This window comes from Hippocampus comes, unplaced genomic scaffold (genome assembly GCF_001891065.2).
Source record: "Hippocampus comes isolate QL1 unplaced genomic scaffold, H_comes_QL1_v1.1 scaffold68, whole genome shotgun sequence".
Taxonomy (NCBI): domain Eukaryota; kingdom Metazoa; phylum Chordata; class Actinopteri; order Syngnathiformes; family Syngnathidae; genus Hippocampus; species Hippocampus comes.
Window position 1 is genome coordinate 2,958,344 of NW_017805625.1, and position 14,646 is coordinate 2,972,989.

A 14,646-nucleotide genomic window follows, 5' to 3' on the forward strand; every position below is an offset into this window, starting at 1 on the left:
GTGTGACGAATAAATACAACAAAATAATAATAATTTATGACCTGCATGAAAACGGTGGTATTTTCGTGACATAATAATAAACACGAATCATGACACGAGGAACGTCCTATCTGGCCGCAACACTCTCTGGTCACTTTCGTAACGTTTAAACGTGCCATTAGATACACCGCAAATACAAAGTGCATGAAAAATACGACTCACCATCACCATATTATGCAGAGTGGGGTTGATGCGTGGGAATCTAAATCCGTATTTTTAGTAGGACTCCTGATACTGTCTTATTAAATGTAGCCTTCTTTGTCTTGGAAGTCGTAGGCTCCTTTTCTGTCTCCTGGCTGGGCCTTTTCCCCTTCCCAAAGAAACTTCCCAAAGACGTTTGTTTTTCACTCATTTTGCTAGCTCCTGGGTTTCATTTTAGCGGTAACCTATCACGTGAAGGAGAAGCTCGCCTTGACCAGCGTCAAGAGTGACATCCTGTAGACGGATGTTACAGAGAATCCGGTATTTTTTCAAAATAAAACATCTTTCAGATTCCAAAATAAATAAAATGGAAGTAATGTAAGTTTTTTTTTTTGCTTTCATTGCGCCCGGTACCAAATGATCCACTGACCGGTACCGGTCCGCAGCCCGGGGATTGGGGACCACTGACTTAAACAACAGGAAGTGAAAAGTAAAGGTAATGATGAGGAAAGATTTCCATGAGAACAGGAGCCATGTTGCCACGGCAACCGGCAGCTTTTCTGAAACGAAGACAGAATGTGAGCAGAAATGCAGCTGTTTGAGAAGGAAGGGGACAATAAAAAGTGACTCCATGCGGAAGAATATTAAAGTCAGCATGTGTGTATACATCTATCTATCTATCTATCTATCTAGCTAGCTAGCTAGCTAGCTCTTTACTATTTTTTCCAAAAATATGTGGAGAAAAAGAAAATGAAGAACGCAATCAATAGCCAAAGCGAAAGGTGAATGGCTAAAAGAAGCCTCATGAAGTATACCAAGGTCGCAAAAATAGCCCCATCCAGTGTTGAAGACCACCAGCATGGTGTGGTATTGGCTGACATGTGTTCTGCAGCTTGGCTGTGCACACTGCTGGTTTGTGTTGAGAAAGCTGTGTGTGTTTATCATCTTTGGCTGACTTCCATGAGATTTTGACACTTAGCTGCAGGCAAGCTTGGTGAAGTTGGACCAGGGAGAACAAAGACGGAACCGGGAGAGTGAGACATCCATAATCTTTGCACAAGGAGTGCACTGAGAAGCTAGAAAAAGGCTTGTAAATGTCCCTTTCTATCCCACTTTAGTGGGGAACAATCCCTCTACAGCTGCTCAAGGTTTCCTTTTATCCCTTTTCCCATTTTAAAGCCTGTTTCTCATCCTTCGATCCCTCAATCGTATACATGTGGAAGCCATTTATTTGTTTCATGTCAGATGTCTTAAAAAAAATCATGCTGGAAATCTCAAGAGTTTGCACACTGAAGTGAAAAACATCTTCAACAGAGAATTATGTGTGATTGTGAGCGCAAATGGTTGTTCGTCTCTGTGCGCCCTGCGAATGGCGCGCAACCAGTCCAGAGTGTTCCCCAGCCAACTGCTCCAGCACGCCCGCGAGCCCTCGTAAGGTTAAGCGGAATAGAAAATGGATGGATTGGACTTGACAACCTTGTTAATTGACATCATCTGTAGAACTAGAGTGAAATATCATCAACTACAATTTTTATTGAGAATCAGCAGTCGACATGATTACATTGTACGAGCTGCAAAGGAGGACTCCACCATTCGCTAGCATTGATTATTCCTTCATGGATCTTATTATTGTGAAAATGTCATTTCACACAAACAGGTAGATTTTTTTTTTTTTAATTGACATTGGGTTTTTTTTTTCAACCAATATGTAGTTTTCATTACCACCACCTACATGACTGGGTGTCAACAATGTTAACTGTTTACAAATATGATGCCTTTTGTCTATTTTTCCTTATTTTTGTGAACAATAGAAGTTAATAATTGCGTGGTCCATAGCTCGGCTCTCTAAATGTGCATTTTCACTACCTGCCGGCCTGGGGTGGAACATCACCAACAGCACAGCTTCAACTTGCCCGACCCCCCCCCCCATAAAAATAAAATCAACTGTTCCAGGTGTCTTAGTAACAAATCTGTGGCATTCAGTTGTCAAAATACCTCAAGAATGAAGAATTATAGCCCACTATTCTTTTTGGCCATAAATTTAAGGTATAGCAAGCCAGTAAAAATCAGTCACTACAAGTGTAACTGAGCGTGTCTTCTTTCTGAGTTATCCTTCCATCACTGTGCTAATTCACTGCATGTCATTTGGAACTTTGAATTACTGTTACCATGACCAAAGGATCCCCTTTCCATGTTTCTTATGTACAGTGTGCTAGAAGAGAGTGATCTGTCAATATCATATATTGTTGTTCCTGTGCTGTTGTTTGCCCTCCGCTACGCATCATTTTTTTTTACTTCACTTTTGAACCCTAAATGTCTAAATCTTCCACTCGAGCAGAGGCTCGAACACCCAGCTCGTGCCAAAAGACATTTTCGGAATGACGTTATGAGAGCGATTAAAACATTCACTGGAATTTATGGCCCTTTTTAAACCTGGTTTTCCTTGCGGCTGTTACTCTTTTATGTGGTGAGACACACTCAATTACCCTTACTGAGGTTACAAATAATAACCTATCAATGATAAACCTTTAAAGTAAGCCTAGATCAGGAAATCAACATACTGTGGAAAAAGACTTTAAACGTCTAAACGTATTCGCAAACCTTTTATTTTGGCACGATGACACCTTTATTACTTTGTCCATACGGGTCTGCTTTTACAGCTGTACATAATATGAAAGCCAAGGCTGTTCATTTGTTCACGTCATGTTTATGACACAAAGCTAAATATTTCATAATAGTTGAACACGCCGAGAATGTGGGTCAGGCAGATAAATGGGAAAACAACACAGTAGACGTCGTTAAAACTGATTTATTCATTTAAACAATGAAAGCGGGAGTAATGTGCACAAATAATTTTACTGGCTGCAAGGCCAACCGCAAAACAAAACAGAAAGGCTAAAAATATCTATTTGAAGTGACAAACCGTAATTTGCGATTTATAGGAAGCTAGTCTTTGACAATAACTGTTTCAAATGAATAGATGCTCAGCACCCGTCTTTTACAAAAGAAAATTGACACAACATGTGGGTACATTTGAAAAATGATTTTTTTCAAAAGCTTTCTGATATATGTTCAACATAAATAGTTTCAAAAATAAAATAAGTAAGAAAAGAAAACAAAGCATCATGTGGGCTACTGTCAACGTGAACCAAGCACCATACATTTCACTTTTTTTTTTTTGTTAACAACTGATTTGCATGACCAGCATACAGTCATGACCCATAAAATAACCAAATACACATAATTGAGTGACTACTTTAGGCAAAATTGACACACACTTTACCCAAATATTTATATGTTTTGCTCAAATCAAATGATATGCGCTCCTTTGACATCCTTTTCGCTTCAATTTGTCACTGCAAATGAGAAGCTTTTTAATTTTAATGTGATACCAGTCAGACAAATAGTTTTTTTCCCCCAGATGTATTAAGCATTCCCCAAAAACAAACAATCACACTGCCCACACCATCATATCAGACTGTGGACCCTTGGCAGTGTGTGGCAGTTGGAAGTTATGTCAATGTTCATATGGAATAATTTGTTTAAGACTCTTTCTGATATCACTGAGTCAAAAGCTTTTCATAGTGGACGGCTTATAAAGATGCTAAATGGGGATTTTTATGCAATAAGCATATTAAGATGGATAATTCAATGAAAGACACTTTCGCGTTGGACAGACTTAGCATCGTTAGCACGCATTGAAGTTAGCTCTACTTGTTTAATGTTTTTGACAGCGCCCTCTTGAGGGGAGGCTCCTTCTGGTCTTGGGTGGTGTCCTGATGTGGGTGCGTTCGGGATGTCTTCGACTCGTACAGCTGCTTAAGGTTGAGTGTTTGTTTCTCCTTGGCCGTCTCTCGTTGGGCCTGGCGCAGCAGACGTTTCATGGTCTTCACCTTTTCCCTCAGGTGGCCGTTGGCCTTCTCCAGAGAACGCACCTTTTGAGAGAGCGTGCTCACTTTCTCCTCCTCCTCGAACAGAGCCTTCTGCACCGTGGAGCACAAAAACTGTGGAGAAAACAGAGTTCAGGAAATAAAAACAATACAAGTAGCACAGAAAGACGGACCTGAAGGATGTCAACGGGGTAGAGGGGAGCAGTGTGGTTTTATTTTCAGGCCAAAAGAGAGGAGAGATATCTCACACGCCCTAGAGGGACTGTTTACTGCGAGTGGCCTTTCAATCTGGTCGACAATTTACAGATGAATGATTGTGGCAAAACTAATCATTCTCCGCATTTTTTAATGTTAATTTTCAAAGCGCAACTGGCCATCTTTTACTTGAGCAAACTCATATTATTAATTAGTTGCTCAGGGTTCAGGTAACAGCCAATCACGGCTCACCTGTTTTCTGACTTGGGTCGTGTGACGTTCGCAAGTTGACCTGTGAATTAAGCAGCAAAATCCATCCATTTTTAATCCAGTTCAAGGGTTGGCCATTTTGCCACTTCCTGTCGAGCGAAAATGACATCACAGCGAGTGGTCGTGACCTGAGCCCTGAGCAAATCTGATATCATTTTCAGTCGACAGCAAGTGAGAAAATGGCTGCCGTCTAAGATGGATGAAAATGAGTGTATTTTGCTGCTTCATTCATATTCCACAAACACAACATTAATCAGAATACTGTACTTTGTTTAGACTAGTGGGGCCACATAGAAATGTATGTGATTTCCTCTTTTAAAAAAGGGGCATTAAAATTGTGGAAACGATATACAGGATCGGTACCATCGAAAATGAAGTTCTTTGAATATTACTCATCAGTAAGGAGAAAAGTGAAAGTATGCAGTAGGAGAAGTGAGTTTTGTAGGAAATTAGAAGCCGACCTATTTGTAGGATAACTTCCTGACAGGAACTTGCAAAAAAATTGTAGTGATCGAGTTTTTATTATTTTTTATTTTTTTATGTGAATGTTTGCAGTAATGTATACATTAACATCAAGGCCCCTGTAGCTCAGGGGTCAGAGCACTGGTCTTGTAAACCAGGGGTCATGAGTTCAAATCTCATTAGGGCCTGATATTTTAGGGTGATCGTAATTTAGACCCTGATGGACTTGACATTCCAAGGCAAAATTATCCACCTCTGTTGTCAGTGTACATGGTAAATTTGCTTCGATTAAAAGGGTTGTTGAATTCAAATCTCTCTCAGAAAATCCAAATTTGGGGAAAATTCTCTTCATGGAAAAATTTGGGAGAGAAAAGCTAGTTCGCCTCCTGAACAAAGAGTTAGTCCTTGCTTGTCATGCAGTGTCCAGAGGGTAATTAGGTTCATCTAAGTTAGTGTGGCGCCAGTTGACAGTATGATACAGGAAGTGGCACAGAAGAAAAACCTCCTCAAAGGAGAGGCCTCATAGCTCAGGGGTTAGAGCACTGTTCTTGTAAACCAGGGGTCGTGAGTTCAAATCTCACTGGGGCCTGATAGTCTTGAATTTCTCCCATTAAAGGACATGGTTATAAACATATTGATATATTCCAAGATGGCGACTTTGTTCTATCGGTCATTCCGGCCAAAATTAAAAGATTATCTATTCTCCAGGTAGGATAATTGTGATGCAGATGGGTACACAACACGAACAACAACAGGCCACGTATCAGTCCAGACATTTTGTTCGGAAAAAAGAAGACCTCCAGATGCTTCAGACTGTACGGATTTTCTGCCTGAGTGTGGATTTCCTCTGCGGATGCTAATGCTTCCATGTGGGCCGGCATGCAAATTGCCTGCCCTTAAATAACAACTGCTGAAAGTTTGATGGAAATGTTGAAAATGTGCTGCTGGCTGCCGGGCGGCATCACTGATGGCTACATTTCCTCCCGCGGTATAACTGCGGCCATACACCATGTGGCATTACTTATGCCTTATTGGGGTGTGAAAGGCCTGTGTAACTTGATAACGTAAGGGTTAAAGTGTAGAGACAAGGATGATCATGGTATGCGAAGTAGTGGGTGACCCTGCCGCGTGAGTCCAGGTGGAATTTGGGGATAAACGGAAAGATGTCTACAGTCTGGGCAGATCCACGCATTTAGTTGAAAATTCAACGTAGTGTATTGCCAAACTTGTGAAATGTGAATTTCATAACCAAACCATAAGCAGCCATTGGTTTTCCCGTTGTGTGTATGGCGAGGCAAGCTTTTCATGCAGTTTGGTGTTAGCGGTACATCTTGATGCAAGTACGTGCATTGTAATGACTTGGATGTACGAATTGTGACCTGAACAAAAGTCTGCTTTTATTTACTCTGTGAGGAAATATAATCTGGAGTCTAATTTAAGAAACCGCCGCAGATATCTAAATATCACTTTGTAATTACAATCACAGGCCAATCTAACCCCAAATCTTTGCTATCGACGGAAATGCAAACTCTGTTTATAATTCCCTTTTCCCGTGGTAGATTTCTACTTTCGTGGGAAGGCAGCAAATGATTGAAAACAGACAAGACCAAAATGAGAGGGGATTGTGCCAAAGGGAAGAAGCAGCGGTGAGTCAGTGGAAACTAAATACATAACAAATAACACAACAAAAAGAAAAATACATGAACTCCATACTTAGACTCTTGAGCCAACTCCCTGGGATACACAGTCAAAATCAAATCAAGCTTTGAATTCCATATCGCTGGCGTCGGGCAGAAACCTTGTATCTCCAAAATAGTCACTTTTCAGGCGACAGCTTATTTGTTCAATCGTTAACGTTGCATCATCAAAGAGGGTAAACCATTTTCAATACTTTAGATTGGTCAATAATTTGTGTACTGAGCAATATAATAGATTTAAAAAATAACATTATAACGTACAGCTTCATTATGTCCCTCGACGTACGTTGCAATGAGGTTCATCCGTATTCAGCGACATTTTCATGCCGACTGAGTGATTCCGACGAGGACACCAAAGGCACTTAATGGTGATAGTGGCCCTAACACTGCATGTGTCTACTCTACATGATGTAATCCTACATAAGTGGTCCCACATGCTGCACTTAAAACAAGACTAAGCTATAGAACAAACGAAAAGCCACAGCGGTTGCATGAAAACAATGTTTTATGTTTCTAAAGTGGATTTTTCCATCAAGCATTGTGGCTTCTTTGTCTAGCCAAACCTCAGAAAATGTCTGTTTCCCAGATTTTGGAACCATATTTCACTCGCAGCAAACAAAAGGAGATCATTGTGAATCTTCCTACGTGCCCCCACATTAATCCAAGCAATTGTGGCTTCTTACATTCTGGTTCCTAAACCAATGCGCTGAATCAGAGTGTTTCTGTTCAACTCTTTGCATGTGAAATAAAGCACACTGGAGCCTTTGAGCCATCTACGTACCCTGCTGTCCTCTTGAGCCTCCCACTCGGGGGTATAGCTGTGGACCTGAGTATCAGGTGTGCAGTTGGCAAACTGGAATAGGCTGGCAAAAAGGCGATGGTTGTCCGCCGTGTCCGGGAAGATGGCATCTTGGAAGTTTACTCCATGGGGGACCATATTGTAGTTTTCATCCATCCTGCGTGGCAAGAAAAGATAATACATATTGTACACACTTTTAATTTTCACTTCTCTTGGGCCAAAGCAGATTTATGAGTGAGAGTAACGTATAGCAACATGTGAAATGTGTGAGGGAGAACGTATGGACATCTGGAGTCCATCTCGTCTCCTCAGCGGACATCAAAAGTTTGGCTGCTCGTACAAGTGACAGAGTTGGCGCGTGTGTGTGTTGCAAAGGTTAAAGGTAAATGTGGAGAATTAACTTTCGCGGATTGGTTACACAACACAAATGCAGCACGCGCAACATCCCCCCTCAAAAAAAAAAAAAAAGTGCATTGGTTACACAACACAAATGCAGCACGCGCAACACCCCCCCCTAAAAAAAACGCCTCATCAGCATTTTTGATCTGGCATCACGATAGTGTTTCCCATCTGTACGAGTCGTGTTTATTATTCTTCTGACAGAATCTTTAAGGGGAAAGCTATAGGCTAATGTTTTTACAGTGCACATGAGAACCAGACAGCACACTCAATCCGTCTCATTTTAAGATCCCATGTGAGATCGCCAGTCGCATTCTTCCCCTTACTCAGCCCTGATTCGCCATGTCCTGGGAGCATTTTGCCCATGATTGATTGAAACAACTATTTTTATCTCTCTGCGGACAGGAAATGGCTGTCCACTAGAGACCGTGATGAGAATGAGAACTTCATCTCTTCTTCTTTGTCTCATGAAACAAAGAGTCAAGACCTCCAAAGGCGGGTTTATGGCTATACAGTACGTTGATTGGATTTTTTTTTTTAGATATATTAAATGAAATTTTACATTTTGCATCACTTTTTGAAGCTGAAACTTGTATCTTTTTGCACCGATTTACACGTCAAGGGTAGAACAAAGGAGGCTTTCTCTCAAGTTTAGCTGTTCCCAATTTCATGTGGAACTCAGTCACTTGTCTTCTGTCTTCTACAACCACCCACTGAGCAGAGCGTACAGCCGCTCGCCTCATCTGTTGCTATTGTCAGCAGTCACATCATCAATAATGGACAGTTGCGCTATCCCGCAGCAGCCATATAGACGTCGCAACCACATGTTTGACACACGATGTGATATGCTTTGGATCACTCGCTGTTCTTTTCAGTCTCCTGAAACATGCTGACCTTCTGATCTGTCCAAATAATGTTATTCCATAATATGGGAGGCTGTTCCAAACATTTTCTGGCGCAGTCTAATCTGGACTTATTGTTTTTGAATGTTGTTGTCAAAAGAATGATTTACTCGAGCCTTTCTTTTACAGTTGAGAAGTTCTGCAGAGGAAATGGAATCATTTCTCCATGTTATCCCTGACAAAGGGGGACCATAAAAAAATGCTGTTCTGCATTCTTGTAACGGGTGTCACAGATAAAGTTAGCATTGATTTTTCTTTATTTTTTATTTTTTTTTACCAAATACAAACGAGGGAAGCAAAGTGTTGTCTAGCCACATGTTAACACATGCCCGTCTGTAAGATGCATTATGCAAAAGCAAGGCTTTGTGCAGACCCCTATAAGGGACTGCAAAACTTTACACACCAGGAATGCTTTCCAGCACCCCTTCTCAATATCTGACATCTAATCTATGTGAGCAAAAAAAAAAAAAAAGAAATGTGAAGGAAAAATTGGTAACACCTGTTAGTGAGCACAGGCTCCCTATCATCAAGCGGGGGCTTTCATCAGTGCTGGGTCCACAAATAATGGCCTTTATCAAACTTTTGCTATTCTGATTGTGTCTTTTATGAGTTTAAAGTTTTAACATACCGGCTGCACTGTTTTTCAACGCGCGTGGAAAGTATCACACATAAGGGATCCCATTAACCCTTTCACACACCAAAAATGATACCCTATAACCTAATAACATGATAAGTTGTCCACTGTCGTAACCGCTGTCCCTGAAAAGGTTAAGAGAGAATACAGGAGGTGGGTGCTCTTCTTTGTGAGTTTAGGTTTCTTTACTGATTGATTCCTTTGAGAATCCTTTCTCATGTTTATAGTACACATGTGAAGAGATGTTGGAAAACAGAAAAAAAAAGTGACAACTTCATTTCAAGCACTTAGGAATTACATGACATCTTATTTGAAGATTTAGAATCGTTACCCTTTGTTGAACGATGACTTGAACATGTTTACCACCAACTGGAGTGGATGGGAGAACTTTTTAATGTGAGGAGGGTATACCAAATCATACAGTCCAGTGTTCTCGCCACTTCCTATATATGGCTATGGCACCGAGTTGCGCTGACCGTGCATTTCATAAATCAGGGGATTGTCTACAAGGCAAATAGAAGGATAAACACTTGTCTTACTGTATTTTCTTGGATATGCGAAAGACAGTCCTCATTGGAAAGTTTCCAACAATGTGTTCGGGGCAATTAATCAACGGAATCTAACTATGACCAACACGACGTTACATTTTCAGACTTCCTCAAATAGTGGCAACCAGTCTAATAGACACTGTGCCCCAATTAATCTCCAGTTGCATCGAACCCTTGAATAAATAAATAAGGGCCTCAAATTACCCCATTTTCCCCCACAGAGAAAAAAAAAACAGGTGGTGTCACTCGGCAGCTGTAATTTAGGGCACAGGGAAAAATGGTACCGTTCCAAAAAAAAAAGAAAAGAAAACCTCACATTTGTCATTAGAATAAATAACAAAAGAAGTAACAACATTTTTTAAAATGATATTACTGGTAATGAAAATAGGGCAGTGTTTCTTTCTTTCATGTTTCAGCTCCCTCCACAGATGTTCAACAGAATTTAGCTCTTCAGAATAGTGCAATGTTTTGTTCTTAATCATTCTTGTCTGTTTTTAGTTGCGTGTTCTGGGTCATTATCCTGTTGCAACACCCCATTGACCTGCAGCTGAAACCAAGCTTTCCTGACAAGGGGGAGCACATTCTGGGACATGCAGTGCTAGCCTTGAGATTTCATTGTATCCTGCACAGATTCAGGACACCCTGAGCCAGATGAAGTATGGCAGCGCCAGACCATTACTGAGCCTCCTCCATGTGTCACAGCAGGGGCAGTGTTATTTTCTTGATATCCTTCATTTTGTATCTGTAAACATTCAGTTGAAGTGAATTGCCAGAATTTTCCATTTGTATCCACCCTGTCCAATAGACATTTTCCCAGAAGTGTTGTGGCTTGTAAATGTGGATTTGTGGCAAATTCCAATGGTGTCTGGTTTAAGTTATTTCCGTCTATAACTGAAGGGCAATCACAATCTTGTGTACATTTGGTAGGACTATAGCGCATAGTGTTGCAGTAGATGTCTGTTGAACTGGCCAAGTTAATTTTTTTATCAAAAGATGTTGCCTTCAAATTCTGAGTTCACCCAATTTATTTTATTTTATTTATTTTTTTAAAACAATATGGGGATTATGTGACTTTGCAGTCAGCAAAACAAGACACAGCACTCCCTTCCAGTTCAGGTCACTGGCAAACCCTAATAAAGTACCTACAGTGTCTTCATTTTACACAAGATGGCGGCGATGTAGGGTCTTTGAACGGTTAAAGGTATTATAATTCATTTCATTGGGGAAAAATTGAGTTCCCATATTAGTAAAATGGTCAGGGAATTAATTTAACTTGTCAGTCAAGGCACCCGCTGTATTTTTGCAAATCTCTCAAATGAATAAATACAATTTAAGTAACCAATTTTAAGGATTAAAAACTGCCAAGCTGCATCATATATGACAGGACTTTTAACGTAAATGTCTGCTGGACCGGGTTAATCTATGAAGCGTTTGGTATGTTGTCCATCTGCCATACTTTGCTCACCCTTGCTGTAAATGTGTGCATTTGACATCATATGTGATTGACTCATTAGTCAGTCAGCACTTCAGCAAGTAAGGATGAGGGGGAATTACTCACTTCAGGAAGAAGTAATAATTGTTGTTTGGGGTGACACTGTAGGAGAAGCAGGAGAAGTAGCCCAGGCCAGTCACATTAAACCTGGAGCCCGCAGGGACCTCCAGCATGCTTCCCCACGCCTGGTCACACAGCAGCTCGATCTCGGCGAAGTAGAGCAGGTCAGTGGGGCTCTGCCACGGCAGATAGTTGTACGGCTCCTTATGCAGCGCCAGCACCTTTGCAAACACGATGATCTCAGCCAGCTCGGCACGGCACGCCTCCGTCTGGGGTCTCCAGTCGTGGGGCAGCTGGCACCCTTCACTCCACTCGGGACCGGCCGCAGTCAGGAGAAAAGCCACGATAATCCACATGATCCACGCGGAGTGGAGTGAACTGCAGATGGATGGAAGTTGCGGAGTAAAGGGCAGTGCGCTCACGCAGTGGACATAATCTATTTCAAGGAATTATCCGGGTGGTTTGTCGGTGGAGGGGGGAAAACCAACTTTAGCTCCACTGTAGTGCTTCTGTCGTCTCCAGCCTGCACAAGTGATACCTGTAATTTTGAAGAAGGAGGATCAGAACAGTCTTCTCTCAACTGCAGCATAAAACCACCCTCTCACTTTCCAACATAAATTTAGGCGGAGCAAACAAAACCGCTGCACACAGCATCGCGTGGGACTTTTAGAAATATTGATTTTAATACAAATTCAAATTGCACATATGATAGAAGACTGGATGACATTTTAAATGAATACGCGAAAGGACTTCTAATAAGACCGGAGAGAAGCTAATAGCGCCCTTTTGTGTTTTTTACTATGAACTGCACTGAAAATGATTTTGTTTAATTTCCTCTATTTTATTTCGTCAAGTGATTGCACGAAATGAAATAATTTGGTTCCAGATATTTTTTTAAAGTTGGCTATACATCTACTTAAGACACTTAAGTATAATAGAATACATTCAATACACCGTTTGTTCAGTGTATGGCGAAAATGTTAATTACTTGCTATTCAGTCAAGCGAAAGCGAATAGAACAATGAGTTTAGTTAGATTTCGAAAGGAAATGCCGCTCAGAGACTGTAGATTGGCACTTCTTGGTCTGTGTTGGCAATGTGATTGGCTTAATTTGACATTACTTTGACACAGGCAAACGTGGAAACTAAATTGAAGATCGCGTTTTGCGAGATGATCAGGCCATTTCACTTTTTATATTCTAAACGAAATAAAAAAAATCACAGCACATTCCTGTATAACACTATATATACTACATGGTGTAACTCACTAGACAGTGGGCCAGTGGCGCAATGGATAACGCGTCTGACTACGGATCAGAAGATTCTAGGTTCGACTCCTGGCTGGCTCGTCCTTTTTCTTTAATAAATAAAACGTTTTAAAATAAAAATGATATTACAGTAAATGTAAGTTTCAACAAAATCTGAATAAACAACGAAGATAGAATAAGTAACACACCCGATGGAATAAAACAACTGAAATAACATATTGTTCCTGGTAGTTGAAATAAAATGGAAATTATGTATTAAGTTGAACATTTTTTAAACCACTTTCTTGCAAGAAAACATATTTGGTAACTTTAACATGTAAAATCACGAATCGCTAGATATGTCACGTGTCACGTCCAATGTAATCTAAAATGGAGCCTAAACAGTTCAATATATGACCTCTAGGGGGAAGCATTGTATAGTACTGTACTGTATGTTTGTTTCCAGTAATTGTGATTCTGATGCTTCACTCTTCACACGCGGTCGTGTTGTACTTTAAACGGTTGCTTAAATTTACCCATTTATTTTCTTCCAGTCGTTCGTCTTAAATAAAATAGATCGTGAAATAGAAAGTGGACATTTCACCACTAAATGTCAAGAAGAGTGCAATTCAAGTAACTATTTACTCCCCACCATTAATTGTTCGCTGCCCCTATGTAAAAAAAAAAACGTTCGCAAATCTGCATATCTACATATTTCCAAGCGATGAAGACAGACACCACACTCAATGCATGGTTGCTGTAACATTTCTGGTGGTTATCATCGTCACAGTCAGTTTAATCTATGAGGGGGGTGACTCAACGTTATTTTAATGGCAAAATGTACCCATAATATACTGTTTGATTAAAACCATGTCTACCTTAAAGTGCTGCTGAGAAGATCAACTAAAATGTCCCTAGGTGTGATTGCGAGGACGAAAGGTTGTTCGTCTATGTGTGCCCTGTGATTGACTGGCGACCAGTTCCGAGTGTACCAAATGCTCGAAGAGAGCTGGGACATACTCCAGCACGCCCCGCGACCCATGTGAGGATAAGCAGATCAGAAAATGGATGGATGGATGGATGGATGGATGGATGGATGGATGGATGGATGGATGGATGGATGAATGAATGAATGAATGAATTAATGAATTAATGAATTAATGAACTAACCACTTGACTTGTGGATTGAATTACTTTTTATTTATTTGACTTCCATCGGTTTAATGGATTTTACATTTAATGAATTCCTTAGAAACATTGTATTGAGTGAACATTGACAAGTCTCCTTTGCAATGACTGGCACATATTTGTAAACATATTTTTTTGTATATATATATTCATTATTAATGGAACTTCAACGCGTTTTACCAATTGTTTTGGGGTGTACTGAGTTTTTTTGTGATAAATATTATTTAATATTAACGTTCAAGGCAGCAAATTCCTGTTGTTCCAGTTGTCACATGTTGATCACGGGGCTTTCCTTGACGCCTTTAAATTGGATGTACATGTACAATTAATTCAAGTAGATATTTAATATGATAGTGCGGTGCTTTGGGTGAGCGACAATTGCAATACAGTACGACACTTTAATTATTATTTCGAAATGCTTTGTTACTTTATGTATGGCTTTTCATTCGTCACTGTTGGCGGAAGTATGTCGTTTATTCAATGTTGTATTGAGGTACTCCCCGTAAAAACATTTTCAGTGAACAAAGACTGACGTTCTCGTCTGAAAACAAATGCATGTTTCGTCAACACTGCAACGTCACAGACCACATTTTACGCTTGTTTTACCCAGATCTAGATGTAGAACGTTCGCATAACTGACGTCAGAAGGACGAAATCTTTCTCAACCGATTGTTCACTGATCAA

At 40.4% G+C, this 14,646-nt stretch overlaps 1 protein-coding gene and 3 non-coding genes across 4 annotated transcripts; 3 read left to right on the plus strand and 1 right to left on the minus strand.

Annotated features, from left to right (window-relative positions):
- Window positions 1-2,973: 2,973 nt before the first annotated feature.
- ccdc3b (coiled-coil domain containing 3b) lies at window positions 2,974-12,102 on the minus strand. Its single transcript, XM_019880928.1, has 3 exons — window positions 11,535-12,102; window positions 7,476-7,650; window positions 2,974-4,184 (listed from the first exon to the last, which is right to left on the minus strand). Exons 1-3 carry the CDS (start codon window positions 11,882-11,884, stop codon window positions 3,891-3,893), a joined length of 819 nt encoding a protein of 272 aa, XP_019736487.1. The 5' UTR covers window positions 11,885-12,102; the 3' UTR covers window positions 2,974-3,890.
- Window positions 5,113-5,185, plus strand: trnat-ugu (transfer RNA threonine (anticodon UGU)). Its single transcript has one exon. It is a non-coding gene; the product is annotated as a tRNA-Thr (tRNA).
- trnat-ugu (transfer RNA threonine (anticodon UGU)) lies at window positions 5,514-5,586 on the plus strand. The gene has a single exon. It is a non-coding gene; the product is annotated as a tRNA-Thr (tRNA).
- A 701-nt stretch (window positions 12,103-12,803) lies between the features above and the next one.
- On the plus strand, window positions 12,804-12,876 carry trnar-acg (transfer RNA arginine (anticodon ACG)). The gene has a single exon. It is a non-coding gene; the product is annotated as a tRNA-Arg (tRNA).
- The last annotated feature ends 1,770 nt before the right edge of the window (window positions 12,877-14,646 follow it).